Source organism: Magnolia sinica, chromosome 18 (genome assembly GCF_029962835.1).
Source record: "Magnolia sinica isolate HGM2019 chromosome 18, MsV1, whole genome shotgun sequence".
NCBI lineage: Eukaryota > Viridiplantae > Streptophyta > Magnoliopsida > Magnoliales > Magnoliaceae > Magnolia > Magnolia sinica.
Window position 1 is genome coordinate 39,720,201 of NC_080590.1, and position 27,935 is coordinate 39,748,135.

General features: G+C 39.2%; 1 protein-coding gene across 1 annotated transcript; it reads right to left on the reverse strand.

Annotated features, from left to right (window-relative positions):
* Positions 1 to 397: 397 nt before the first annotated feature.
* LOC131232655 (ubiquitin-conjugating enzyme 15) lies at positions 398 to 27,059 on the reverse strand. The gene is made up of 6 exons (XM_058229046.1): positions 26,905 to 27,059; positions 26,699 to 26,802; positions 26,062 to 26,164; positions 25,913 to 25,976; positions 1,900 to 1,988; positions 398 to 764 (listed from the first exon to the last, which is right to left on the reverse strand). The coding sequence occupies exons 1-6, from the start codon at positions 26,932 to 26,934 to the stop codon at positions 669 to 671; spliced, it is 486 nt and encodes a 161-aa protein (XP_058085029.1). The 5' UTR covers positions 26,935 to 27,059; the 3' UTR covers positions 398 to 668.
* Positions 27,060 to 27,935: the final 876 nt, after the last annotated feature.

The window sequence follows — 27,935 nt, forward strand, 5'->3', positions numbered from 1 at the left end:
GAACTTGACCAAAAAAAGAAATCATGAGAATTCATATCTCAGATACGATTGGTGAAACAAGATCCCTAGAACTGACCATAAATAGCTAGGACTTGTTTGGCAGTGTGGATTTTAAATGATGGAGGGTCGAGTGGATTTTGCAGCCTGTGGGGATGCAAATCAGCTTTACAGTTGGACTGCAAAAAGCTCTTTTGAGTTATTTTGATTCCTCCGAAATCCAAATCCTTCAAAATCTTTGCTACCAAATGACCCAAAAAAATGAAATCCCCGCAAATCCCTGTGAATCCGCTACCAAATAAGCCCTAATGATGATGATGACAACGACAACGACAACAGCAATAAAAATATGGAGATGCTATGCTATTATAACCTACATGATAGGAACCAACACAGAATGTAAAGACATGCCAGTTAAAGTGATATTAATGAAAAAAAACTTGCCATTGGGCGACAAAGATTCTCATCCAATTAGGCAAGGCTAGATAATTAAAAGGCACAGGTATGTTATCAATGGTCTGTGAGTACTTTATACTGACAACTCTTCTTCCTATACAAATAACAGGCATGCAGTTTCAAGCAGTAGCAGCAACTCATGAACATTCGCTCTGAATCCCGACTGCATGTGAGGGCACAGGAATGCTTTCTCTACTATAGATGTATGGCCTTTTCTACACTTTGTCATCATGGAACCACCATCTAGTCTCCTTAGGAGACCTTCCATTCCTGCAGTTCTTCACGTAGCGATCATTATCTGCAGGGCGTTGCTGAATGCAAAAATCATGTTGTGTCAGAAGAAACCACCGGAATTAATTGACTGGATACAAGGAAACTTACAAGGTGTGTTTGGATGCTCAGGTGAACTGAATTATAACTTATAATTTAACCCAGGGTGTGTTTGGTTGCACCAAATTTCATGATATTTCACGAGACCAAGAACCGCAGCAGTTAGGAATGAGTTGGTACAAGTTGAAGGCCCTAAAAGGGCAATAGGAAGGCCAAGAAGGATGTGGATGGAGGCCCTATGGTTTAACTGAAGGTATGGTGGAACATGATTCACATAGCTGACTCCAATTAATTGGTACAAGGCTTTAGATGATTATGATGATGATGATCAAAGCCTTATACCAACTAATTAGGGCTAGGGCTACAACTTGGGTTCAGGTCACCCCAAACCCAATTGATCCAATCCGAGTTCGGGTGGGGTTGGGTCAGGTTGTCAAGGCCCTGAGGTTGGGTTCAATTTGGAAAATGCCAACCTCATTGGCAATCAGAATAGATTCAGGTTGAGCAAATTCAGGTCGGGTTAGGTCAAGTTGGGAATAATCACATGTATTTTGGTTGGGTTAGGTTGGGTTGGGTCGTGTACAGAGGAATCAGGGTTGGGCAATTGGAATTCAGCTTGGGTCAGGTTGTGGGTTGGATCCACTTGAGGTTTGATCAGGCTAGGCTTGACCAAGGTTGACCCACAACCCACCCAAGTTGCACCCCAAATTGGGGCATGATATTTCATGATATTCTGCGCCACATTAGACTGATTAATCATGAAATATCAGGATTAAATCAGTCTAATTTGGTGCAATTTGGTGCAAAATATCATGATATTTCATGATTTTTCTGGGAAGGTAAATTTCATGATATTTGATGCAAGCAAGCGCACCCTCGATAAAATACATAGGAAATGACCAGATGGAGTGATCATTTTTCATCCATAATGATGACAGGAAACTCCTAATGGCAATTCCACATGTTTCGATCTAGTAGGGAAGCAATCTGAATTGCTATTTGGGGACAAGTCCATTGCGAATGGAGCGAGGCCAGCCACATTTTTGCCATTCCTACTTCATTGAATTCAATCAAGCATCCAAACACAGCCACAGTGAAGAGGCACTGAATGAGAACCTTCGCAGTCGAGCTTGATAACATGGAGAGAATGCTTATACAGATAGAACTCACAGTCATGGCCGGGGACCATGAGTCATACAGAATATCTGCCAGGCAATGCAATGAAATATCAAATTCTGAAAGACCAAAAAGCTTGGATTTTCGGCATGATAAATGTTGCTGCTACTGCCATTTCATTCCAACCACGTGGAAACGAACCTCGCAACTGAACATTGCATCCAAAATATAAGTTTATATTAAGCATCATACAAAGAATCTGGTCAAATGGAAGTTCAGGTTACTTGATGAGTTGATTCCCAAATTCAAGATAAAATACATGAATTAAAGCAAATAGTTAAGAAGGTATGATCTCTAGCAAAGTTAACAAAGAAGAGACTGGGAGATGAGCAGATGGGAAAGCAAAAAAAAGGGAACTGCTCATCCCCAAGACGCTTCACAAGTTTTCATCATGCCTATCTAATCATGGAACATGAATGCACAACATAATGAGGCCTACGGACTCAAACAAATAGTCCAAGACAGTCATTCAGCTACAGGCCAATGGACTTGTAACTGGTAACCATAAAGTCAATGGCTAATCTGGATGTTAAGAATTTTAGTAAATTCTGTATGTTAATAATTTTGGTAAATGCAGTGAACTAGCATACATGCATACACATGTACCAGTGTTTCAAATAGCAAATAGCATGATGTTTACCCCTTTGAAGTGTGAGCCGTATGCAAGCATGTAGCATAAGCTACACGATACTTCTAGATGTTTAATTAAGGTTGCACTTGTCGCATCAAATATCATGAAATTTCTTGATATTTTGCACCAAATTAGGCCGAGTAATAATGAAATTATATGATATCATTGGCAACCAAACACGATATAAACTAAAAGGAAAATAGGAAAAGATTAACTATAAAGATAAAGAAAGAGCAACAAACCTGGTTTAATACTATTACTTTTATTGATTTTACTAAAATTGCTGAAAGATTTAACTAATTTCTATTGAAAATAGAAAAATTACCATTAAAAATGTAAATTGATATTTTTGTTTTAGTGAAAAATAACTTAAAGTGTAAGCTACGTAGCATGTAGCATAGGCTATGTAGCCTGGAGCAAATGTAAATTAGGAAGCAGCATAGGCTGCATGAAACTTGAGGTATTTTCATGAGCAATGTACATTAAGGCTAAGCTATGCAATGCATCATAAGCTACATGCTATATAGAATTAGAGCTAAACACAAACCAAGCCAGCTCGAAAGCTCGGCTCGGATTGGTTTGAAAAAGCTCGGCTCTGATTGGTTTGAATAGAAGTTCAAACCAAACCAAGCCTCGGAGTCAAGCTCGTTTTTAAAAAAAAAAACCAAGCTCAAACCAGGGCAGTACCAGCTCGGCTCGGCTCAGCTCAAAGTTTGGCTTCATTCAGCTCAGTTTGCTTCGGCTTGATTTAGCTCGTAGATTGTATGCACACAGTTTCCCTTGGTGTGATCCAGTTGAGCTTGGGATCATGTCCTAAAATGATATGCAAAAGCAGATGGACGGCATTGATAATACGTATACATGACGACGTGGATAATACATAATACATATACACGAATGCACATTGTTTCCTATGGTTTGGTCCACTTGAGCTTTGGATATGATTCAATTTTGGATCATGTCCTAAAATGATATGTAAAAACGGATGGATGGCATGGATAATACATATACATGATGGTGGGCCCACAAAGTTTACTCAGTATGCTAAAGCGAGATTCGAATTGGCTATTGACCTCAACACCCGCCACGTAGCTGGTGTCAAAGCTCTGTAGACCCACCATGATATATGTGTTTTATCCAGCCGTCCATCAAAATTTCCAGCTCATTTTACGATATGAGACCAAAAATAAGGAAGATCCAAACCTCCGATGGACCACAACACAGGATCCAAACTTGTTGGGGGACAGAAGTTTCGAATCAATATTGTTTTCCTGTGGTGGGGCACACCTTAATGTATGTGATGCATATCCACACTGCCCATTCATTTTTCCAGCTCATTTTATGGCAAAGGCCAAAAAATGAAGTCAATCCAAATATCAAGTGGGAGGATATTAAACAACCTATGGAGGATATTAAACTTTATATTATTTTTTAGTGTTGTTACGTTTGTATTAGTCTTTTTTAATGTCATTTTGTAGTATTATCTTTGTATTAAAAAAAAGTCCATATTATGTATATTTTTTTATTTAACAAAAACAACGAACTAACCCCCATTCGAACTTGGCTCGGCTCAGCTCAGCTCGGCTCGGATATTTGGACCAAACCAAACCAAGCTCAAGCTCGTAAAATCTGAACCAAACCAAGCTCAAACAGTAGGGATAGGCTCGAAGCTAAGCTTGTGTAAAACTCGAACAGGGGGTGTCACATAAACAAGCCAAACCAAACTTGGGCGAAACTCGACTCGGCTCGGCTCAGCTCATGCACAGCTCTGTATAGAATAGCTATTTAAAACACGCACGCTCCTACGTGCGCGCGCGCAGATACATACATATATAGACACATATAAAGAAGGTATCAAGTTCCAACTGGTTGGGCCACAATTTACAGTCCACCTAGCGAATAAATTCCATTATATCATGCGTGCATGACGTCTGACCCTTACTAAAAGGTTGGGCCAACCATCACCTCATGTAAACGTCAACCTCATCCACTCATGAGTCGGCCATACAATAGAGAAATTAAATTAAAGTAAATTAAATTAAATTAAAAAATAAAAAATAAAATTGGCCATTGATATGTGACAAAAGACAACTGTAGTCAACTCGATGAGTGGATGTGGATAATTTTTGCCAAATCTAATCCCCATGAAGCAGGAGCAGATTAGATCCTGAAAACTTCAGTAGCCAAGAGGCTACTGAAGTGACATGGTGAAATAGCATTGATTGAATGCCAAGAGTCTGTTACCTTACAATTAATGCTCTTCCAATTGGAGATCTGTTAGGCTTCTCTGTCCGTTTGGCAGTGCACGCACTTAACCACGAAAAGGTAAATGCTCTGTCCGTTGGACCATGATGTATGTATTGTATCCACACCACCCATTCATTTCGTGCGATCATTTTAGGGCATAATCCAAAGAGTGAGAAAGATCTAAATTTCAAGTGCACCCCACCGCAGAAAACAATGGGGATTGAACGCTTACCATTAAAACCTCTTTGGGCCACAGAAGCTTTCGATCAAGCTAATATTTATGCTTTACCTTATTCCATGTCTTTTTTAACTTATAAAAAAGTTAGATCTCAAATAAACATCATGGTCAGCCTTGGAAAGGTTTCAACGGTGGCCATCACTATCCCACTGTTTTCTGTGGTGGGGTCCACTTGAACTTTGGATCTGCCTAATTCTTTGGCTAACTCACTAAAATGATCTCTCCAAATGGATGGATGGTATGGATACAACACATACATCATGGTGGGGCCCATATAACGTGGTGACGTCTCACGAGACTCGTTACCATGATCTGGTTGAGTAGCCAGCCCACTTCCATACTCTATATTATATAATTTAAAGAATTAAAAATCCCATCCTCTATAAATTACTAAAATGCCCTCACATAATGTCTAGGTGGTGCCCACAGTGATGTTTTTGATAAATCTATCCCGGCCATCAGTATTTTTTTATAGATTATGTTATGACATGGATCTAACAATGATATTGATCCAAACCTCAAGTGGGCCACACGGTAGGAAAAGGTGAGGATTAAGCTTCCGCCATTGAAGCATTCAAGCGGCCACAAAAGTTTTGGATTATGCTAATGTTTTTATAATGTCAATTCATCCCTGTAAGAATAACCTCATGAACCATATGGATGGCATATATACATCATGGTGGACCCGGGGAAATTTCAACGACAGGAATTCCCCCACTTACTGTTTCCAGCCGTACAGCCCACATGAGTTTTAGATCTGCCTCATTTTTAGGCCTACATTATAAGATTATATGGAAAAAAGGATGGACGGAGTGGATTTCTCACAAACATCATGGTGTGCCCCACCTAACTTGCCGTTGAAGGAAGTTCATGTTGATGGCTTTGGCCGCAATCCGCGTCCATTGGAAACAGAAGCCGATTGGCTACTTAACCAGACCGTAGCGAGTCTGGCTACTGATGTGACATCACCACGTTCTTTGGGCCCATCATGATGTATGTGTTGTATCCAGTGATCGAAATATCGATACTATCGGCCGATATTATCGATATCGTACCACTGCGAGACGAAACTCCTCCAATAACCCCCGGAAGATACCAAAAATCCAAAACTTCAGATATCGTACGACATTATCGTCGATATCGTGCGCTATATCGTTGATGTCGCCGATACAACCCACCCCGATCTAACAATTCGAGCTTCTTTTTTTTTTTTTTTTTTTTTTTTTAAAGAGAGGAAAAACTAGAGGGAGGATTTCAATACCGTGATTGGAGGTCGAATTTGGTGGGTTTCGATATCCCTCTTTCTTTTTTTCTTTGAATCCAATGGAGATGCATCGCAATGCAACAGAGATTTCGGCGAAGGGATTTCTCCAACCGAGATTTCAGCGAGAAATCGGGCCTATTGAGGTGAAGATTTGAGATTTTTAGGGTTCCGAAGCTTCCGGAACCCTCTTCCCTCTTTCAAAACGCAGCTTTGCTGAATCCCTTACATACCGATAAAACTCCGTGGGCCCACTGTGAATGTATGTGGTTTATCCACACCGTCCAACGGTTTTTCCAGCTCATTTAAGGGGTTGATCCCAAAATTGAAGCATATCCAAAGCTCAAGTGGACCATACCATATGAAACAATGGGAATAATGATTACAACCGTTGAAACCTTGCCAGGCCCACAATGATGTTTATTTGTCATCCAACCTGTTCATAAGATCACAGAAACAGGGATGAAGGGAAAACATAAATATAAGATTGATCCAAAACTTCCGTGGCCATCAATAAATTTTCAATGGTATATGTTCAATTCAGGTTGTTTCCCGTGGGGCGGTCCATTTGAGCTTTAAATATGCTTTAATTTTGGGTTCAAGTCCTAAAATTACCTATTAAAATGGATTGAAGGAGTGGATAAAATATATAAATCACGGTAGACACCACAGTGTTTACTAAGTACACAAAATAAAATGCACCCCTAAATGCACCTATAACTCGTGGGTGGATTGATGCTACGTGAGTAACAACTTGGTGTTACGCTTGCTGTAGGGCCCACGTTGATGATATGTTGTAGATCCAATCCATCCATTCGTTTTTATAGCCCATTTTATGATGTAATCCCAAAAATAAAATATATTAAAATATCAGGTGGACCACACCACATTAAACAATGATTAATGAAAACTTACCATTAAATGATATGGATCTGCTTAATTTTTCTAGTGCGGTCTACCCAAGATTTGGATCTACTTAATTTTTGGATTAATATGCTTAAACTATATGAAAAAATAAATGGACGGCCTAGATAAAATATATACAGCAAGTTGGACTCCACAGATCTTGTGACAAGTCTGGCTGTTGTACCACATAGGTTGTGTGGTGCGAAGACGAGCGCTAACGCTCCAAGTTGTACCAATGGTTCAAAGGAGATCAAAGTTACATGGGCCACACAATGATGTATTTATTATATCCACCCCGTTCATCAATTTGGCGAGATCATTTTAGATCATAAGCCCAAAAATAAGTCATATCCAAAGCTCAAGTGGACCACACCACAAATAGTTGTGGGACAATGATTCTCTCCATTAAAACATTTGTAAGGCCCACCATAACATTTATTTTCCATCCAATCTGTTCATAAGGTCACACATACCTGGATGAAGAGAAAAAAAAAAAATCAAATATCATATTGATCCAAAGCTTATGTGACCCCAAAATGGTTTCAATGGTAAACGTTCAATCCTCCATTACATTTTTCCACTTAATAATTGGATTTGCCTTGTTTTTAGGCTCAAGCATTACGACTAGCTCGCCAAATTGACGGGCGGTTTGGATATAAAACATACCTTATGAGGACCCACATAACTTGTTGACGTCAACACACAACCATATTGGTGGTGTGTGGTACACCAGCTAATCCACTTCCGCGGATTTCCTGGGAAAGCCTTTGGTAGGAAGTTCCTGCGCTAGAAATGTAGGTGGGGCCCACCATAATGTTTGTGAGAAATCTACTCCGTCCATCCGTTTTGTGAGCTCATTTTAGGACTTGGGACCAAAAGTGAGCAGGTTCCAAGACTCGAGCGGGCCGCACTAAAGGAAAAGGTGGGTAGGGAAATTCCTACCCTTAAAACCTCCCTGGGTCAACAGTGATGCTTAAATACCATCCATAACGTTCATTACGTCATTCCTACTAAGATGAACTAAGAAGACAAATATTATCTGATTCAAAACTTTTGTGACCCCACGAATATTTCAATTGTGTACGTTCAATCCTCATGTTTTCGGCCCACTTGAGTATTTGATCCGGCTCATTTTTGGTACCATGTCCTAAAATGAGCTCACAAAACAGATGGGTGGGGTGGATTTCTCACAAACATCACGGTGGGCCCCACCTAAGTTTCCAGCGCATTAACTTCCTCGTAAAGGCTTTCACAGGAAATGCGCCCGAGACGATGATTAAGAGCCACCGCTATGTGGGTCTAGGCCATAACCAATCTCTATCATTGATATGTATATTTCTCAATTTTTATTTCTTTTGCTTTTCAATGAATTGGTTGTGTTTTCATACATGTATACATTTATAAATGCCAAGCATTCAATTTAAATATAGTTGTATTAGTTCAGTTAAACATCGCATAACTTAGGACCATTTACAAAGGAAATTTATTATGTGCACTTTTTTTTTTAGATGTTATGATTTAAAAGTGTGTATTAAGGTCCTTTTTAACAATCCATGAAGTTTCATTGAAAAATTCAACCATTTTCCCAATGTTTCCCCATGTTTCTCAAGAAGTGCGATAAATTATGCGATACAAACGATATATCCCATGCGATAACCGATACATATCTGTATCCCAAGGGTGCGATGCATAGCGCGATTTCGAAGAACTCAACAATGCAGTTCATCCAGTGTTCGAAATATCGATACTATCGGCCGATATATCGGCCGATATTATCGTTATCGCACCCATGCGAGATGATACACCCTCGATAACCCCTGGAAGATACCAAAAAATCCCAAATTCAGATGTCGGCCGATATATCGTCGATGCCGCACGATATTTCGACGATATCGCGCTATTTCCTCAAAAAAATCGAAAAAAAAAAAACAAGAAACTGGATTTCGGTACCTGTACAAGAGATCGTCATCATCGAAAGCTTCCATTTGGTGGGCCATTCCAATCGAAGCTTCTTTCGTAGGTTAGTGCAAGCAAAATCTTCGATTTGGGAGAGAAATCCGTCAAAATCCGAAGAAATCCGGGTATTTGGACGACATCGGGGGAAATCCTTGTCGAAATCTGGAGAATCTTCGCCGGAATCCGAAGATTTGGGAGATTTGGGGGTCGGAATCCGAAGATTTGGGAGATTTTGGGGCCGGAACCCTCTCTGCTTAGAAAAAAAAGGGCGTCCGGCCCTGGTTTTTGAATAGGGTGGCGTACTGCATGAAATCGGATTGCGTACTGAGTTACTCAGTACACTCTTATCGTACTGAGTAAACTCAGTTGGGCCCACCTTGAATGTATGTGGTCTATCCACGCCGTCCATACGTTTTTCCGGATCATTTTAGGGGTTGAGCCCAAAACCGAAGTATATCAAAAGCTCAAGTAGAACATACCAAAGGAAACAGTGGAAATATTGATTTCCACCGTTGAAACATTTCTAAGGCCCCCAGTGATGTTTATTTGTCATCCAAACCGTTCATAAGATCACATAGACATGGATGAATGGAAAAAACAAAAATCATCTTGATCTAAAACTTCTGTGGGCCCCCAAGAACTTTTCAACGGTAGACTTCAATTCACATCATTTCAAGTGGTGTGGTCCACTTAAACTTTGGATATGATTAAATTTTGGTTGAAAGCCCTAAATTTATATAACAAGGCGGATGTACGGAGTTGATACAATGCAAAAATGACAGTGGGCCCCACAGAATTTACTCAGTACGCTTAGCGTACAGAGTTGCTCAGTACGCAATCTGCGTCCGTACCGCACACCACCGACGGGTGTGTTGACGTCGTCACCCAATTTTGTGGGTCCCATCATGAGGTATGCGTTATATCCTAACCGTTCGTCCATTTGGTGAGCTCGTCGTAAGACTTGAGCCACAAAATAAGACAGTTCCAAAGATCAAGTGGACCACACTGAAAAAAGCAGTGGAAGATTAAAGGTCTACCATTGAAACCCTTTTGGGGTCACAAAATTTTTGATCGATATGATATTTGTTTTTCCTCATTATCCAGATTTGTGTGACCTAATGAATGAATTGGATGAAAAATAAACGTTATGGTGGGCGTTATGGTGGGCCCTACAAATGTTTTAACGGTGAGAATCAGTCCCCACAATTATTTGTGGTGTGGTCCACTTGAGCTTTGGATATTACTCATTTGATCTAAAATGATCTCTCCATATGCATGAACAATATAGATATAATAAATACATTCTTGTGGGGCCCATTTCACTTTGAATCGTTCAGACAACCTGAGCAGGAGGAGCGCCTTCGACGGACGCACATTTCCTGTGAAAAGACTTTCGCATTAAGTTCCTGCGCTGGGAACTCAGGTGGGACCCATTGTGATGTTTGTGAGAAATCTTATCCGTTCATCCGTTTTGTGAGTTTATTTTAGGACACGATGCCAAAAATGAACCGTTTCCAATGCTCAAGTGGGCCGAAAACATGATAATTGAATGTCCACAATTGAAATATTCATGGGCTATAAAAGTTTTGAATCATGCTAATATTTGTGATTTCATTTCATCCTTGTTGGAATGAAGTTATTAATGGTATGGATGGCACGTAAACATCACTGTCGAACTCAGGTAGGTTTCAACGGTAGGAACTTCCCTAACCACATTTTCCGTTAGCACGGCCCACTCAAGCTTGGTTCATTTTTGGCATATTGTTTTGAAATGAACTCACAAAACTGATGGAAGGGGAGGATTTCTCACGAACATCACAGTGGGCCCCATCTGGGTTCCCAGCGCAGGAACTCCATGCGAAAGGCTTTCGCAGGAGATCCACGTGCGTGGGGTGGGAACGACGTAGTGAGTAAACTTTGTGGGGCCACTATAATTCATGTATTTTATCCGCTCCATCCATCCATTTTACCATATAATTTTATGATTTTAGCCCAAAAAGTGAAGCATATCCAAAGTTCAAGTGGCCCACTAATGGTCAATCACCATTGTTTCCTATGATATGGTCTACTTGATTATTGGATCTACTTAATTTTTTGCAAAATCTCCTAAAATGATATAGAAAAATAGATAGACGGGGTGGATACTGGATATAGTTGTCTTAGTTCAATCGGACAGCGCAGAGCTTAGGACCCTCTACAAAGGAAACCTATTATGTGCCATTCTTTTTTGAGATTTTATGATTTAAAAGTGTGTATTAAGGTCCTTTTTAACAATCCATGAAGTTTCATTGAAAAATTCAACCATTTTCCCAATGTTTCCCCATGTTTCTCAAAAAGTGCGATAAATTATGGGATACAAACAATATATCCCATGCTATAACTGATACATATCTGTATCCCACGGGTGCGATACATAGCGCAATACCGATATTTCAAACACTGGTTGTATCCACACCATCCATCCATTTGCAGAGATCATTTTTAGAGAGTGAGCCAAAGAATTAGGCTGATCCAAAGTTCAAGTGGACCCCACCAGGGAAAAAAGTGGGACAGTGACAGCCACCGTTGAAACCTTCCTGGGGGCAACCATGCTGTTTATTTGAGATACAACTTTTTTATAAGTTAAAAAGGCATGTAATAAGGTAAAGCATAAATATTAGCTTGATCCAAAGTTTCTGTGGCCCAAAGAGGTTTTGATGGTAAGCGTTCAATCCCCATTGTTTTCTGCAGTGGGGTGCGCTTGAAATTTAGATCTTTCTCACTCTTTGGATTATGCCCTAAAATGATTTCGCGAAATGGATGGGTGGTGGATACAATACATACATCATGATAGTGCCCACAGAAAGTGGTGACGTCACTACAGCAGGGGGAGCCAATAAAAGAAATGACTTGAAAATAGAGAGACGTTTCACGGAGCTCTAACGGAAAGAGCTTTAATTGTAAGGCAACAGACTCTTCGCGTTCAACCAGTCCTATTTCACCACGTCACTTCAGTAGAGGCTACTAAAGTGTTCAGTATCTAATCCGCTCCCCCATGAAGCTGACAACCTATTGCATGGGTTGGATATCACGCGCACATGAAAGGTTGGAAGTTGTTTGTTGGGTGGACGGTTACTTGCGGTCCAACCAGTTGGACTTGAGAAGGTTTCATATAGAGAAGGTTTCGAGTCCAACTAGTTGGACCACAAGCTACAGCCCACCCAGCGGGTTACTTCAAACCTATTAAGTGAATGCGAAATCCAACCCTTCCAATAGGTTGGGCCCACCACGAAGATCACCTAGTGCAAAAATTAGCCCCATTTACTCATCCAGTGGGTCACAAGCTTAGGACAGTCCACCCATTTGCACTGTCTTGTTCGTTAACATCCCGGAAATATTTCACCATGGTTAGGACAGTCAAATCAACTCTCATTACAAGAATTGGATGTGTCCCTATACCATATTCTCTATAAATAGAATAGCATATTTATACAGAATAGGAAAGGGGGCCCCTCATAATAGAGAGATTCCACCCAGACATATGTCTATTATCTAATTCACTGGACTCGATAGTACCCATTTTTGGACAGCCAGTTTGAAATTGAACATGTAAAGGCCCTCAAAAGTAAAAATACATCTGAAACGTATAAAATACAGTTAATCTTGTTGCAGAACAAGCTATTATCGTGAAAATCAGCAAATACAACTAACAATCACTAAGAATTTCATCTTTGGTTGACTTGTTATTAGAGCAGAGAGCAACAAACAAATTTCATCAGACATGCATTTTTTAAAATCTTTCAATGGATCTACATGTTCCATTAATGAAAACACATGTGCACGGTCACACACTAAGAGACACCCACACACATGCGGGCACGCACACATGTGTTCCCGCTAGCCATTCAATTAAAATGAACTAACATACTAATGTGCATGGGTCATGAGATTTTGGCCTTCTAGGTCATGCATGTACCTCATAACGTTACAAGTAGGCCATTTAGCAACTGAAAGTGGTCACGGGCCTAGGTAGGCTAGACATAGGCACCAAGGTATTCCGTAACGATAACGCTATAATGGTAGTCGTAATGGCCACCACCGTTACCTTTATGATACAATTCGTAAAGGTTGTTATTGCCCCTGTAATGGGCATTAAGGTCTCTTTTTTCTTGAAAAAAAAAAAAACCCAAAAAACTTGTATCTACCTCATAACATTGAAAAAAGAAAACCATAAAACCTAAATTTTCCCTGTAACAGACCATTATGAGGCTGTTACGACCTTTACAGGAAGCATAACAGACCATTAACGGCGATCACAGGTTAGTTTTTCCACAATGGCTGTAACAGCCATTACAACCCCATAACATGTAACTATTGCCACCGTTACCTTTACATAACAGCCTTTATAGCACACCATGATAGGCACATAATCTGTCATATGGGTGGGCATGGGCAATGCTTTGGATTTTTTTTATTTTCGGGACATGGACCAAGCTTGGGCTAGCCTAAAGGATTTTGGGTTGGGATTGGGCAGTATAAAGCTCGGCCCCACCAGGCCTGTAGGGATCAACTTTATGAATGTTTTTCGCAAGCCATTCTTATCAAGACCCTATGCTCGCAAGTGGACAAACCGTCATATCCTCTCTCTTTGCCTTGATCCAAATCCCCTTTAAAATTCTCCTCTCATCCTCTTTTGTAGTCCTCAACTCTAATCGAAGTTCCCCTCCTTAACGGAGCCATCTCATGTCTTCATTTTGCCGTACACAACCTGATCTCAATATGATCTCCATCATTTTATCCCTTGTTGGGACTACTAAGTGACTTAGGATTATCTCATTCTCCCACACATCGATCTCCAAATCCCCATCACTACAACAATCAATCTCTACTCATGTTGGGTTTCCAACCGTCCGCCACTCTACCCCCCTACAGCAATTGTCTTCTAAAATTTTCCTTCAAAGTTATTTAGACATTGCGAGCAATTACACAACACCCTAAAGGGACGTTTCAACTACATCCACCTACCTATATTTCTATTAGAAATGTCCTCATCAACCTCTCCTTTCAAATGACAGAGGCAAGGCCAAAAAAAAAAAAAAGACTATAATTAACATTCATCATCATCATCATGATCTTAGCCTTTCTACTAGCCAATTGGGGTTGGCACACCAACAAGGTGTTCAAGAACAGTTACATAACAGCCATTAACGATAACAGTCCAATCTGTTATGCGATATGGGGCTGCAATGCCCCATTTTGGGTTTTTTGGACCATAATGGGCAGAGCATGTATCGGTCTAGAAACAGCTCCTTTCTTTATTTATTTATTTATTTTAAAGGTATATAAAAAATTTAAAAAATTTAAAAAATTTAAATAAATAAATAAATAAACAGAGTGAGGGGAGGGGTTTACACATTTCTCTTCATTTTTCAAGTTTTGTTTCATTTTTAGGAGTGTTTCTAAGGTGATTTCAACCACTCTTGTGCAATCTTTGGAGATTAAACCTCTATATATATATATATATATATATATATATATATATATATTGTTTGGAAGAATCGAAGCTCTAGGGGCCGAATTTGGGGAAATTCGAAAAATAAGTAAAAATTCTTCTTCTGTTTTTTGTTCTTGCTGGAAATGTTTAGATTCAACATCACATCACCAAATGGACCACATCTCACTTTGTGGTGGATTTGACATTGTTTTTCTAACTTTTCTTTTCTTTTTTCCTATTTTCGCTGGTTTTACATAATTTTCAGCAAAAAGTGATTTGTGTGTGTGTGTGTGGTTTGTTGAAATACATGTATATTCTGTAGATCTACAAATACATGCAAGAAATCTAGTTTTTCATCTTCTTCTTCTTTTTTTTTAATGAATAATGTTAGTTTTAACTTTCAATTTTTTCTTCAAATTACTTGGGGAGAATGATGCCAAATGCTTAGGGATATGCATTAGTGTGATGAGTGTCATAGATTGCATGAACTTGCGATTTGGGGGCATTCGAGCTTATTTTCATTTTTTTCTTATAATTACTTGAGGGAAATGATGTAAAATGGTTAGAGATATGCATTAGCAGGATGAATAGCACAGATTGAATGAATTTCGGGGTATTCACTTGATCCTCAAATCAGTGGCACTACTCATCCGAATTTAATTTCAAAATTTTCTTATAATTACTTGGGATGAATGATGTCAAATGCTTAAGAATATACATTAGTAGGGTGAGAGCCATAGTGGGGCCCCCAAATTGGGGGCAATATCCATCCAAATTAATTTCAATTGTTTCTCATAATTACTTAGGGGGGATGATGTCAAATGCTCAAGGATATGCATTAGTGGGATGAGGGGCATGGATTGCATGAATTTGTGGCCAATTTAGGGGCATTCATGTGGTCCCCCAAATCGGCAAGCATTATTCATACAAATTTAATTTCAATTTGCTATTATAATTACTTTAGAGGAATGATGTCAAATGCTTAGGGATATGCATTATTGGGATGAGTGTCATTGCATGAATTTGGGCCAGTTTGAGAACAATCGAGTGGTCCCCTAAATCAGGGGCACTATTCATCCGAATTTAATCTCAAACTTTCTTATAATTACTTGGGGAAAATGATGTCAAATGCTTAGAGGAAGGGCAAAGTGGTAGTTGTTTGTTAGCAGGTCTTCGAGCTATTTGGAGAGAGGTACAACCCACATTTTCTGAACCGGAGCGGGCCCCATTTGGAAGTGTTTAGGGAAGCAAAGAAGCTTGTTATGAGTGGACTTCTTAATTTCTCACGTGTTGTTTTTCCTAACTACAGTTTGAGCTTATATAGTTTTTCCCTTTAGGGCGTGTTTTGTTTTATGCATTTTTACACACAAGGATTAATTTCAACAGGCATTTGGCTTAGCTGCAAATTTCATCCGGGTAACTCCCTTTCAATCGCCAGGCTTGTCAGACGAAAATGCTGCTTCCGTAGCTTCTCAATGAAGTCAACATAATCCTCCATGTATCAATGGTATGACCAAGGCTCCATTCGATGATTTAGCACCCTACATCACTGCATACACCCTCGCCTCCCTCTTTACTATATGAACCGCCTCTCTAAAATTTCTCTAAGCCTAGATACCCCAAACCCATTTCCCACATTCCCTAGCCTTTAAACAACCCTAACACGTCAAAACTCTTACAAGACACATGATTTCCATTGAATTCAGATTTAACCCTATGGTAGGATGGGGGTTCTATCTCCCATAGGTCTTGGTTAATCAGTAATTTATGAAATTCGCATTGTGAGACTATCGTAGGCTTGAATTTGGACGTCATGAATATGAAATTTCTGAATTTATGGTAAATTAGCTTTATCTTGGGGAAAGATGATTTCAACATTATCGTTACCAATTGCCTTCCACTTTTGCTCAGGTAGTTGAAACCAGCCATGGAGAGGCTCTTATTAACACCACTTGCATGCCAAAAAGATCCTATCCAGTATTGACCCCCATACCAAATATTATATTTAGGGCCCAAAGCGCATGGTAGAAAAGTAGAATCACGAGGGAGTAGCTGCTAGGAAACCCACCAAGTACAGGGCAACCACATCATGAAACATGACAATCAAGCAATTACAACACAGAATAGTAGGGATAGCACGTATACATGACTACCAACAAACTCACATGCCAACACAATTAGACCTCATACCACATGTAAGTAGAACTGTTATATGCTACCCACAAAGGGGGATTTGCAAACCGTTGACATCTCGAGTATGAATGCAAGATAAGCCCATTGAGCCCAAAGAATTAATAGTGAGAAACCTAAAAAAATAATTGTTTGTGTAAGGTAATACAAAAATAAAAGACTATAATAATTAAAGTAAAAATTTGTCCATAACATTAGCCACAAGTGTCGACATGGGACATTTTCTAAAAAGTGTTGTCCTTGTAGTGTAAAATGGACATTCAAAATTTAGTATAGAGAACTCTCAAAGACTGACATCAATTTCATACAAACTACACAATTGATCTCGGAATTCAATTGTGCTTGATTTTCTTTTCCTCTTCATCCCTATTGCTAGTCAAGTTAGATTCCTACTTGGTCCAATCAAAGCCACCAACCAATTGACATTTACCATTGCATCTCTATTATGCTTCTCAATTGATCAAATAGTTGATCAAGTTGATCTCTCCAATCCATTAAGTCGCATATAGCTTCATAACGTTGAAATCATCTTTCCCCAAGATGGGTTTTTTAGCAACCACTACACTAAAAGGATCATGAGAAATCACTCCTCAAGCAAGGAAGAGAATCAATCTCAAAACAAAAAAGAAGTTATTTCTTTCATAAGAACTACTCGAGATGACTACCTCTAACTGATTATAGCCCTTATCTCAACTAAAAGATCATAGAAAGTTATCCTTAATAAGATTCCTACCACAAATATTTCTTTGAACAAATTTATAATTAAAAATAAAAAAATAAAAAATAAAAAGGAAAAGAAAAGAAGAAGAAGAAGAAGAAGAAGAAGAAGAAGAAGAAAGAAAAAAGGAAAAAACAACCAATGAATATCTTTTTGTTTTCCTTTCCAGATTTTGTGCAAGAGAAGTCGTGGCTGCATCTAGGATGACATCCACTTGCCAAGCCTCCAAGAATCTTCCTATTAGGGCTTTTTTCTCTCCTCTCCTTCTTCCTTTTCGCTTTTCTCACTTCTTTCATTCCTGTTTCAACCTCTCCTCCCTTCAATTTGAATTGGGGATGGCTAGTTGTTCAACCAATGCAACTAGGTTCGATGGTGAAATTAGTTGATTGATTGATGTCTAATCAATAAAGTGCTACTTTCATGTAGCAAACGAATCCTTCCAAAAAAAATTGCCTTCCTTTTTTTTACTTTGCCTTCAAAATGCTCGCTCGCTCTCGCTCTCATGCTATCCATACTTCATTAGGTCTTGAATACTTACGGGTTTGTTGGCATGAACTGTGGGGTGCTCCAATGCCACCAAGAGTTGAAGGGTTTATATGGGTTTCCACAGCTAACAAAATCTTTTTTTCTAGAGAGAGAGATACAGCTAATAAAATCTTCATAGTCGATAATCTCGAGTCAGAACTCTGCTATCACTAACGTGCGCATCATGTTATGAGAAGTCGATTGACCTTCTCTTCCTCCATTGTTTGTTCCAACTGTTGTTCGGAGCTCTGAGCTATTGGGGGCACGTAGCACTCTCAATAGATGTATAATGGATTTGATAGTGAGATTTGTCGGATGCGCCATTCTAGCCTCAAGAGAATATCACGTGGAAATTTTTTTCTTATGCAATTATATGGGGTCAATGGGAAGAAAGGAACGACAAATTTTTCAAGGATAAAGAATCAAGAATCTCAGCCATGGCCTTTAGTTGGGCTTTTCCAAATCCTTAGTTCCAAGGGAGTTCCTTTGCTGACCTATGTAAGGATTGGGAGTACGATATTTCAAGGGACATAGGCAGAAGGTGCATCATGACGAAATGGATCCCTCCTAGGCCCAATTGCATTAAACCCATGCTGCTTGGGAATGGAAGCAGTTTTAAAATAGCATGTAGCATCATGCTCACTCCTCTATAGTGTGTAGTGTAAGCTACGTTGCGTGTAGCTTATGCTACATGCTAGATCTATTTTTTAAATTAAAATAATAGGGAAAATATGGAAAATAGTAAAAATAAATATAAAAATAGCAACAAAAAAGGCCTCGAAAACAAATCATCATCATCATCATCTTAGCCCTATCCCAACTAATTAGGGTCCAAGGTATTCTAAAATGATCATGTAACGGTAATGGTGGTAACCGTTACATGTTACAAGGTCATAACAACCGTTACGGGAAAAAAATGGCCCATAACAATATTTTTTTTTTTCAAAAAAAAAAAAAGGTTGGTAACAGTCATTACAACTCATATTATAACGAATAACGATAACGGTGACAACAGTGACCTTTACGGCCACCATTGCCGTTATGGAATACCTTGGAGCAAATATTGTTTTGCAATAGAGAGAGAGAGGGAGGCAACGATACTCGAGCATCTTGTGACCATACATATGTAGGCATATGACTATTGTACAAGTGGCATACATGTACCGGTACCAAATCCAAACCATCAAAATGTTGGGCAGCACTTCAGATGGGCCATGTACCCAAAATAAGATTGATTAACATCCTATAATGGGCATTTGTTCATTGAATTTAGACCATGACTATTTCTCATTTTGACCATCTACTTAACATTCCGTTACGGGGCTGAAACATGTTTTTACAAAAAGATGGCTGTTACGGCCACCATTGCCATTATGGAAAACCTTGGGGTCGGCTACATGAATCCTCTTCTACCATTCCACTCTATCAAGGGCCATAACTTCAGTTAGACCTAGATAATCAAGTCTTTTCTTACTACCTTCACCCACTTCCTTTTGGGCCTTCCCATTGCCCTTTTAGATCCTTCGAGTTGTACCAACTACCAACTCACTCTTTCTAACTGACGCAATTCTTGGTCTCCGTTGCACATGTCCGAACATCTAAGTCTACTTTTCCTCATCTTATTACATATTGGGGCTACTCATAAATTCCCTTGAATGCATTCATTTCTAATTCTATCCTTCCTTGTCTTGCCACCCATCCATCTCAACATCATCATTTCAGTTGCACTCATCCTGTGAACATGTTGTTCTTTAATGGACCAACATTATGTCCCATAAACCATGGCTAGTCTTATAGCCATCCCATAATTTTTCCTTTTAAATTTGAGTGGCACATGACAATCACATAAAACTCCAGAGGTAGATGTCCATTTCTTCCACCCCACTTGAATTATATGGGCAACCTTCTCAATATCTCCACTCTCATGAATTATCAACCCAAGATATTGAAAGTAGTCATTTTGGGAAACTTCTCGATCAGTAATCTTTACTAATCCTCGTTCCCACTGCCATTGCTACTAAAATTGCACTCTATATGCTATGTTTCAATCCGAATAAAGTTAAATCCTTTAGATTCCAAAGTACTCCTTCATAAATCTAGCTTTATGTTTATGCTCTCCCTAGTCTTGTCGATCAAAACTATGTTATCTGCAAACAAAATACACCTTGGGATCTCTTCCTGCAAATGCCTCATTAACTCGTCCATAACCAATGCGAAAAGATGCAAGCTCAGTTTGACCCTTGGTGCAACCCTATAATAAACGGGAACTCACTTCTCTCTCCACTAGCAGTCCTCACATTTTTTTACTGCCCCCTCATACATATCCTTAACCATGTCAATATATCATCTTGAAACTCCTTTCTTTCCCAACATCCCCCAAATTAACTCTCCAAACACCCTCTCATAAGCTTTTGTCCAAGCCAATAAGGACCACATGGAGATCCTCCTCGCTCTAAGGTTCCCCATCAATTGTCTAAGTAGAAAAATAGCTCCCTGGCTTAAAACAAACTTGATTTTCTAAAACATTCATCTCATCCCTTAGGGGGTGTTTTTCTTTTCCATTTAACATTGTAAATGGTAGTAAATAAGCAATTATTATGTCAATTAAGAATTACAACTAGCCACCTCATGTGATATGGCTATTTGAATGGCTTGATGTAAATACCCAAGAAAGACTGAAATCCATGGGGCCTATTATGATGTATGTGTCAGAGCCACACCATCCATCCGTTTTACCAGCTCACTTTAAGGCATGAGCCCAAAATTGAGGCAAATCCAAAAGCACAAGTCGACCACACTACAAGAAATAGGGGGAGTTAAACACCTACCATTGAAAACTTCTTGTGGGTCATAGAAGTTTTGGACCAAGCAGATATTTGTGTTTTCCCTTTATCCATGTCTGGGTGACCATATGAACAGGTTGGATGAAAGATACGGATTAGTGTAGGCCCTAGGAAGGTTTAAGTTTTCAATGGTGAACGTCTTATCGACCTATTTCCTGTGGTGTGGTCCACATGAGCCTCGGATCTACCTCATTTCTTGGTTCATACCCTAAAATGAGCTAGTAAAATGGATGGATGGCGTGGATCAAACACATACATCATAAAGGGACCCATTGATTATCATCATGCAATCATTGTCCAAGTGAACAAAGTTTTCGAGGCACAAATCCCCCAATATTTCATCCTCTTCCAAACTATGGTGAGAAGTAATCATTGCGGATGTACCACCATTTACAATGGAAATTGAAAAGGCAAAAACCCCCTTAGTCTTTGCTCAATTAAGCTTTCCCAAAGTTCCATAATATGGCTCATAAGTTTAATCATACAATAATTAGTGCAACACCAACATTGTATGTCTCCTTAATTCTTATAAATAGATAATGATACTTTTCCTCCATTCATCTGGCATTTTCTTCAATCTTACAATCTTGTTGAACAACTTTGTCAACCAAAATAACTCGGTACCTCCAATAAACTTCCAAACCTCTACTTATATACCATCTAGTCCAAGGGCCTTTCCTACTGTCATCTTTCTCAAAGCTTCTTTCACTTGAAAAATCCTAAACCTAAAAAAAGTATTTACAAACTCCAATGTCATTTGAATGTATGGTTCCTTTTATCCCTATGCTCTCAATGCAACTACCATTAAAAAATTCTAAAAATGGCTTCTCTTTTCCATTGATCTCATTGTCCTTTTTCTAAGTCACTATATTATAAGGGAACAAGTGTAAAACATGTATTATACGTCTTATATATGTCACAGGGGAGAATATGCGAGTTAAGCTGTATCTTTTGAAAAATACAGCGTATCGAGACGTTTTTCAAAAACAACGATAAATACATGTATACTACGAATATTATTCGAGTATTTGTTAACTATGATTCTCAGCACAGTGCATTTACTCTCATTGGGACGACTCCTATTCAAACCACTGAAGCCCTGTCCACCCTTGCCAATTTGTTGCTCCCATAAGCCTTCTACCATGATATGACCGTGAATTTCCCTCTAGGATCTAGCATCCATAATTTTTCATCACTCACCTCTAGATTTGTTTGAGGCCCCTCTAGTCTTGTTAGCAAGCTAAGGACTAAGGGGATCTCATCATCCTTCAGCACTCTCCTAAAGCAAAGTGACCATACAGTTCCCTCATCATCTTCACTACTTCCTCTTTTTTCGTAGCAATATTTGAACAATGAGCTGCATAGAGAGCTTCGAGGCACATCGCTACACCATCTATCCTTTCAAAACTTCGCTCGTCTCCTTGTTCCACCTTGAACTTGATGTGTTTAGCAAATCTCTCATTATGTTTTGAAATCTCCCTCCATACTGCAGATCTTTTCCTTCCACATTCCACTTCACATCCCATTTGTTATCAGCTTCCTTGTACTTTTCAACAAGGAAATCTTCAGCATTTCAACTTCATTGAATCTAATCCACCACCACCATTTAGCCGATATTGCCAAGTTTGTATCTTTCATAGTCCTTATACCTACCCCATGTTCCGACATAAGCCTGCATTCTTCCGCCCACACAACCCTATGGAACTTATGGTTATCTTCCCAATTATTCCAAAGGAAGTTTTTTGCATTCCTCTAATTTTGCCGCAACTTTGGATGGACATCTGAATAATGTTGATAAGTGAAATGGTAAACTTGCTAACACGGCTTTTATTAGTGTCATTCTTCCCCTTATTGATAAGCTTTTCCCTTTCCTTGCTGCCAGTTTCATTTTGCCCCTCTCAAAAACTTGATCCAGTGCTGCGCTTGGGGGCATGGTGTGCCATAACGACCGTTACAGGGTTGTAAAGGTAACGGTGGCAACCGTTACGCGTTACAGGGTCGTAAAGGCCGTAATGGTCGTCATGGAAAAAACGACTTGTAACAGCTATTACAACCCCCGTAACAACCCCGTTGCGGTCCATTATGGGGCCGATACAAGTTCTTCAGGTTTTCTCTATTTATAAACAAAAAAAAAGGGGGGGAGAGAGATCATAACAACCATTACGTGAGTCGTAACGGCCGTTACAGCCCATAACGTAAAGGTGATGGTGGTGGCCGTTACGGCCACCATTACCATTATGGAATACCTTGCTTGGAGGCTTTCCAAGAACCAAGGGCATCCCCAATAGATTATGGGCATCTCAACCTTTTTGCATCCCATTGTTCCCTTCATTCCTCTAATTTCCTCCTCATTCAAGTTTACCCCTCATACGTTGCTTTTTGAGAGGTTGACTTTAAGCCTAGAAACAATTTCAAAACAATGGATAATGTCTTTGAATCCATGAATTTTCAATTCCTTACTGGCTCCAAGCAGCAATGTATCATCCGCATATTGCACATGAGTGACTTTGACTTCTTTTATAGCCATCCCTTCCACTATTCCTTTATCAACCACCCATGCCAAATGTTTGCTTAATGCTTTGGCAACTATTGTAAATAACAATGCTGATAATGGATCTCCTTGCCAAATGCCATTGGTGCTTCCAAAGAGCCCAAACAGTGAGATGCACCCACTGATCCACTTCCTCCAAGCTACAACGCTTTCCAAATCCCATAATCCACAAATCGACAATTTACATAATCATTTGCTTTCTCCAAATCAACCTTCAGATGCTTTGGATGATTTGCCCTTCGGAAAGAAATGGAAGACTTTTCTTCATAGAAATAGGGGATAGAACACGACTACATTGGAATGATATAATAAGAAGTTCGGTATAGACCTGTATGACATTAATTTATTCGTGCATATGTTGGCCACTTGGTAACTTGCATGCATTCAACACTAATATGTTGGCCTCATGGAAGAGTTTAAGATTCTATAGGAGTCTCTCCACAACTATTCGGATCAAAGGAAAATCACACCATGATCCATGGCGTAAAGAATACTCCATGAATAGGAATTCTTCCGTCGGGTCCTTTTGCTCTATGTGAGCTAGGAATTTGAACATTCAAATAGATGAGCCGACAGCATACACGTTTAGGATTCCTTGCCCTCCAAGGGTTGTAGCATTCAGCTAGCTAGTGGGAAGAGATAAAGTCCTGACGTTACATCACTTCAGGAGTAGCAATTCGTAATCCCCAATGTTTGCATGCCTTGTCTTCATAATGAGGAAAATGTGGAAGATATTTTATATAATGTGCTTTCTCTTTGAAGATCTGGTGGAGACTTTTTAGCCTTTTGAGATGGACTGGATGATGTCAGGGTGAGGGCACTCATAATTCTCTCCAAGTTTGGTACAGGGTTCATATGGGCAAAAGAAGAACAGTTTTATGGCCTTTGAGTCTCCATAACTAGATTATGGTTGATTCTGAGATAGCAAAACTAATTAACATTTTTGTAATAAAGCTGATTCATTACAGAGTATTTCTCATGGGGCTCAAAACATGGTCATCAATTGGGTCTTGGGTGTTACTGTTTTCAAGGGATATAACCGGGAGTCTTTTGATGTATATTGGGGGATGGATTCTGCTTTGTTCTAATTGGATGATGCCTCCTTTTCATTTCCTTCTTTCTTTCTTTTTTTTCTTGTTTGGGTACGTAAACTAGGCTCGAACCCAAGACCTCAAAGTTGAAACTGGCCTTTTTGTTTCTTTCTGCAGGCCATTCTGGTTTTCTTCTTCTCTTGCTTAATAAATTTATTATTACCATTCAAAAAAAAGGACACTCCTCCATATGGTTTGTATCTGAAGTGATGCACGAAGGACTGTCTTTCACAGAGTTGGTGTCTCTCATACACATCGTGAAAGCAACTTGTGTTCCAATGAATTGATAAGTAACAAGTTAATTCCATGACAAGGGTTCAAACCCATAGCTCAATGGCAGATGGGGAATTTCAACATTGAGGTCACGGGTTCAAGTCCAGCTTACCTATCGAAAATAATAATAATAATAATTCCATGGAAAAATATGCCGGATGAAGTATTCCTCTTCTACATGGTTTTTGTCTTTCTTTTATAAATTTAGTAACATCCACTCTTTCATTTCAAAGTAAAAGAGGAAGGTGCTAGGAAATATGTGCATGGCTTTAAGGTTTTTATTGGCCAACCAATTGTTTACAACTTCAGCCCTTTCTGATTCATGCATTTTAGGGAGTGTAAAATGATAAAATTATAGTTATGGGACGCCTACCATACATCTTAATAAGAGAACATATTACGACCTCCAATGCCTCACTGCTTAAATTTATCCTTGCCAGTACCCTTTATGTGTTTATTTTCTTTAACAGTGATTTGATTGTAAAATCGAGGAGAAAGAAGTAATCAAAAAGAAAAGGAAAGAAAAAAGACTTTAACATCGAGAGGAGAGTTTTTGAGGATGATGAAAACAACTCACAAGAAACCCAAAAGATGGAAATCCCAAAAATAATCAATCAATCAATCAGAAGTGAGGAATTACAATTTATGCAGATCAACGGTCACAAAATGAAACTCGATATGCACATAAGACAAGAAAAGACTAAACAACATGAATTTGACAACCTCTTGGCTCCTCAGATAACTATAGGCCACCAATTCCAGGGCAGTTATGGTATTTATTTGGATTATAAAAATTATACTATTAGAAGCAATTTCAAACACAATTCACATAACAATGTAAGGGAATAGATTCCTTGAAAGCATAAAAGCGACATGATATCATATAAAAGACAACACGAAAATCAGGCCATCACAACTTCCGACAATTAAGACGCAATCACTCAACAAATCCACCGAACCAAAACAATCAAAAATCAACCAAACTAAAAACCTCCAAAAAAAAAAAAAAAAAAAAAAAGACAGACAAAGAACTATGAAAATGATCATTACCTAAACAGATATGGCCATTGCTGTAAATGTGGGGATGCAGAGGAGCAGGCTGGAGAAAAATAACCTGCTCATAACAGAGAAAAATCAAAGCTTCACTTCAGAACAAAGCATATGAAATTAATGGACAATAGAAATCAGATCATTTTCACCTGCGGTGCTTCCATGGGATAATGCTCGGGAAAATCAACTTGAAGCTGGTAGGATTCATTTGAGTAGAGAGTCCCCGGAGCACCATTGACTTCGATAATCCATCTTAAATATATAAATAAAATAAATAAAATAAAATAACATATACAATGAGAAAAACCCAAATGTAAAATCAAGAAAATAGGAAAGTAGAGTAAAAATCAGGCGGTTCCTCGGACCACCTGAAATTGTAGTCCAGTGGGACTCAACCCCATGACTGGAACCATCCAACCAGTGAGCATGGATGGCCCATCACACAGAAACCCCACCAACTGGATGACCGAGCAGTTAAAAGACGCGCAAACTCCATTAACCGGTCAGTGAGGGTCCCTGAATAAGAGAGAGTTTGGCAAGATGAAAGACCAACGAAAGAGCGCCAAACAGACAGACTGTCCGTATCAGCGATGGTGGGGCAAACAGACAGCCAGACCCGATCGCCAATGGTGGGCCCCTGTACAACGGAGTGTCCAGTACTCCACTTTCAGGTAATCCTGCGGACTATCCAACTGGTGAAATCCTCAAAACTGATTGAAATGATGATGAGGATGAGGATAGGAGAGAGAGAGAGAGAGAGAGAGAGAGAGAGAGAGAGAGAGAGACCTTTGGAGATTATCAGTGACTTTGTGCTTGAATCCAGAGGGGGGATTGAGTTGCCATTCCATCAGTTCTTTCTGCAGTCTGTTGCAAGCGATCTTGCTCAGAGCCTGATCAAAGGAAAAATGGATATGTGAGAAGGGCAGAATGTGTAAATTAGGGAAAGAGTAAGGGCAAAAAGGACAGAAGAAGATGAAGAAGAAGAAGAAGACCTTGCGAGAAGGAGCGGAGGAGCTGGTCATGCTTCGGAAGAAAGAGAGAGAGGCAGAGAGGGAGGGTTGAGGGCGTTGAGGCAGAGGAACGGTGTGTATTTTAGGAGGAGAATCCGACGTCGTTGGATGCCTTCGGTCTTCTGTCGTTTGTCTAAGTTAGTTTTTCAATTAAATGACCTAATTGCCCTTCATCTTTTTACTCATGCCGATTATACCCAGGGAGTAGAAAACACTACGCAGCGTAACAAATATCGCCGATATTTTTAATATCTCGATAATTTCTCGATAAAATTCATATCGCGCGATTTTCAAAATCTCGTATATTTTATTTCTCGCTATCTTGTTGCGAACTTATTGCAGTTTTTACTTGATAAATCTAGGAGTTTAAATGAATTCCCTATAAATCATTCATTAACTATTTATAAATATTTTTTATTATTTTATTTATGAAAAAAAAAAAAAAATCAAGTATCCTACAAGACTAAGTATATATGACGCATTGCATTTGTCCCGTGGATTTCCGCCATACAATGAGTCAAGCACTACCAGATGACGAAGTAAGGGAAGAATTACTCACTGATTAGATGGAAAGTGCACAAGCAGAAAATGATAACAATACAGAGCGAAATGTCATATCTAAAGAGATGAAAATAGTCAATTGTATGTTTGTTCTTACAGTTTTTCACGGTGAGTTGATGTTAGGCGAAAAGGAATACAATAAATTGCTTATGGTCACTGGTTATGTTCATTAGAAACAAGTCAAATATATAATATTGGATAATGACTCTGTAGTGAACCTCATACCGCTAAGTATGCTTATTAAATGGGATATTGCCTCTCACATTTGCATACCAGTGGAATAATAATTCAAGAGTTCAATTAAGATGGTCAAAGAGCACTAAGAAAGATTACACTAGTATTAGAAATTGAAATTTTGGTTACAAAGTTTGTATGCCACGTAATTAACGCAATAACAACCTATAACTTGCTCATGGGACAACCTTGGATGCACCAATATGGTATCATGCCGT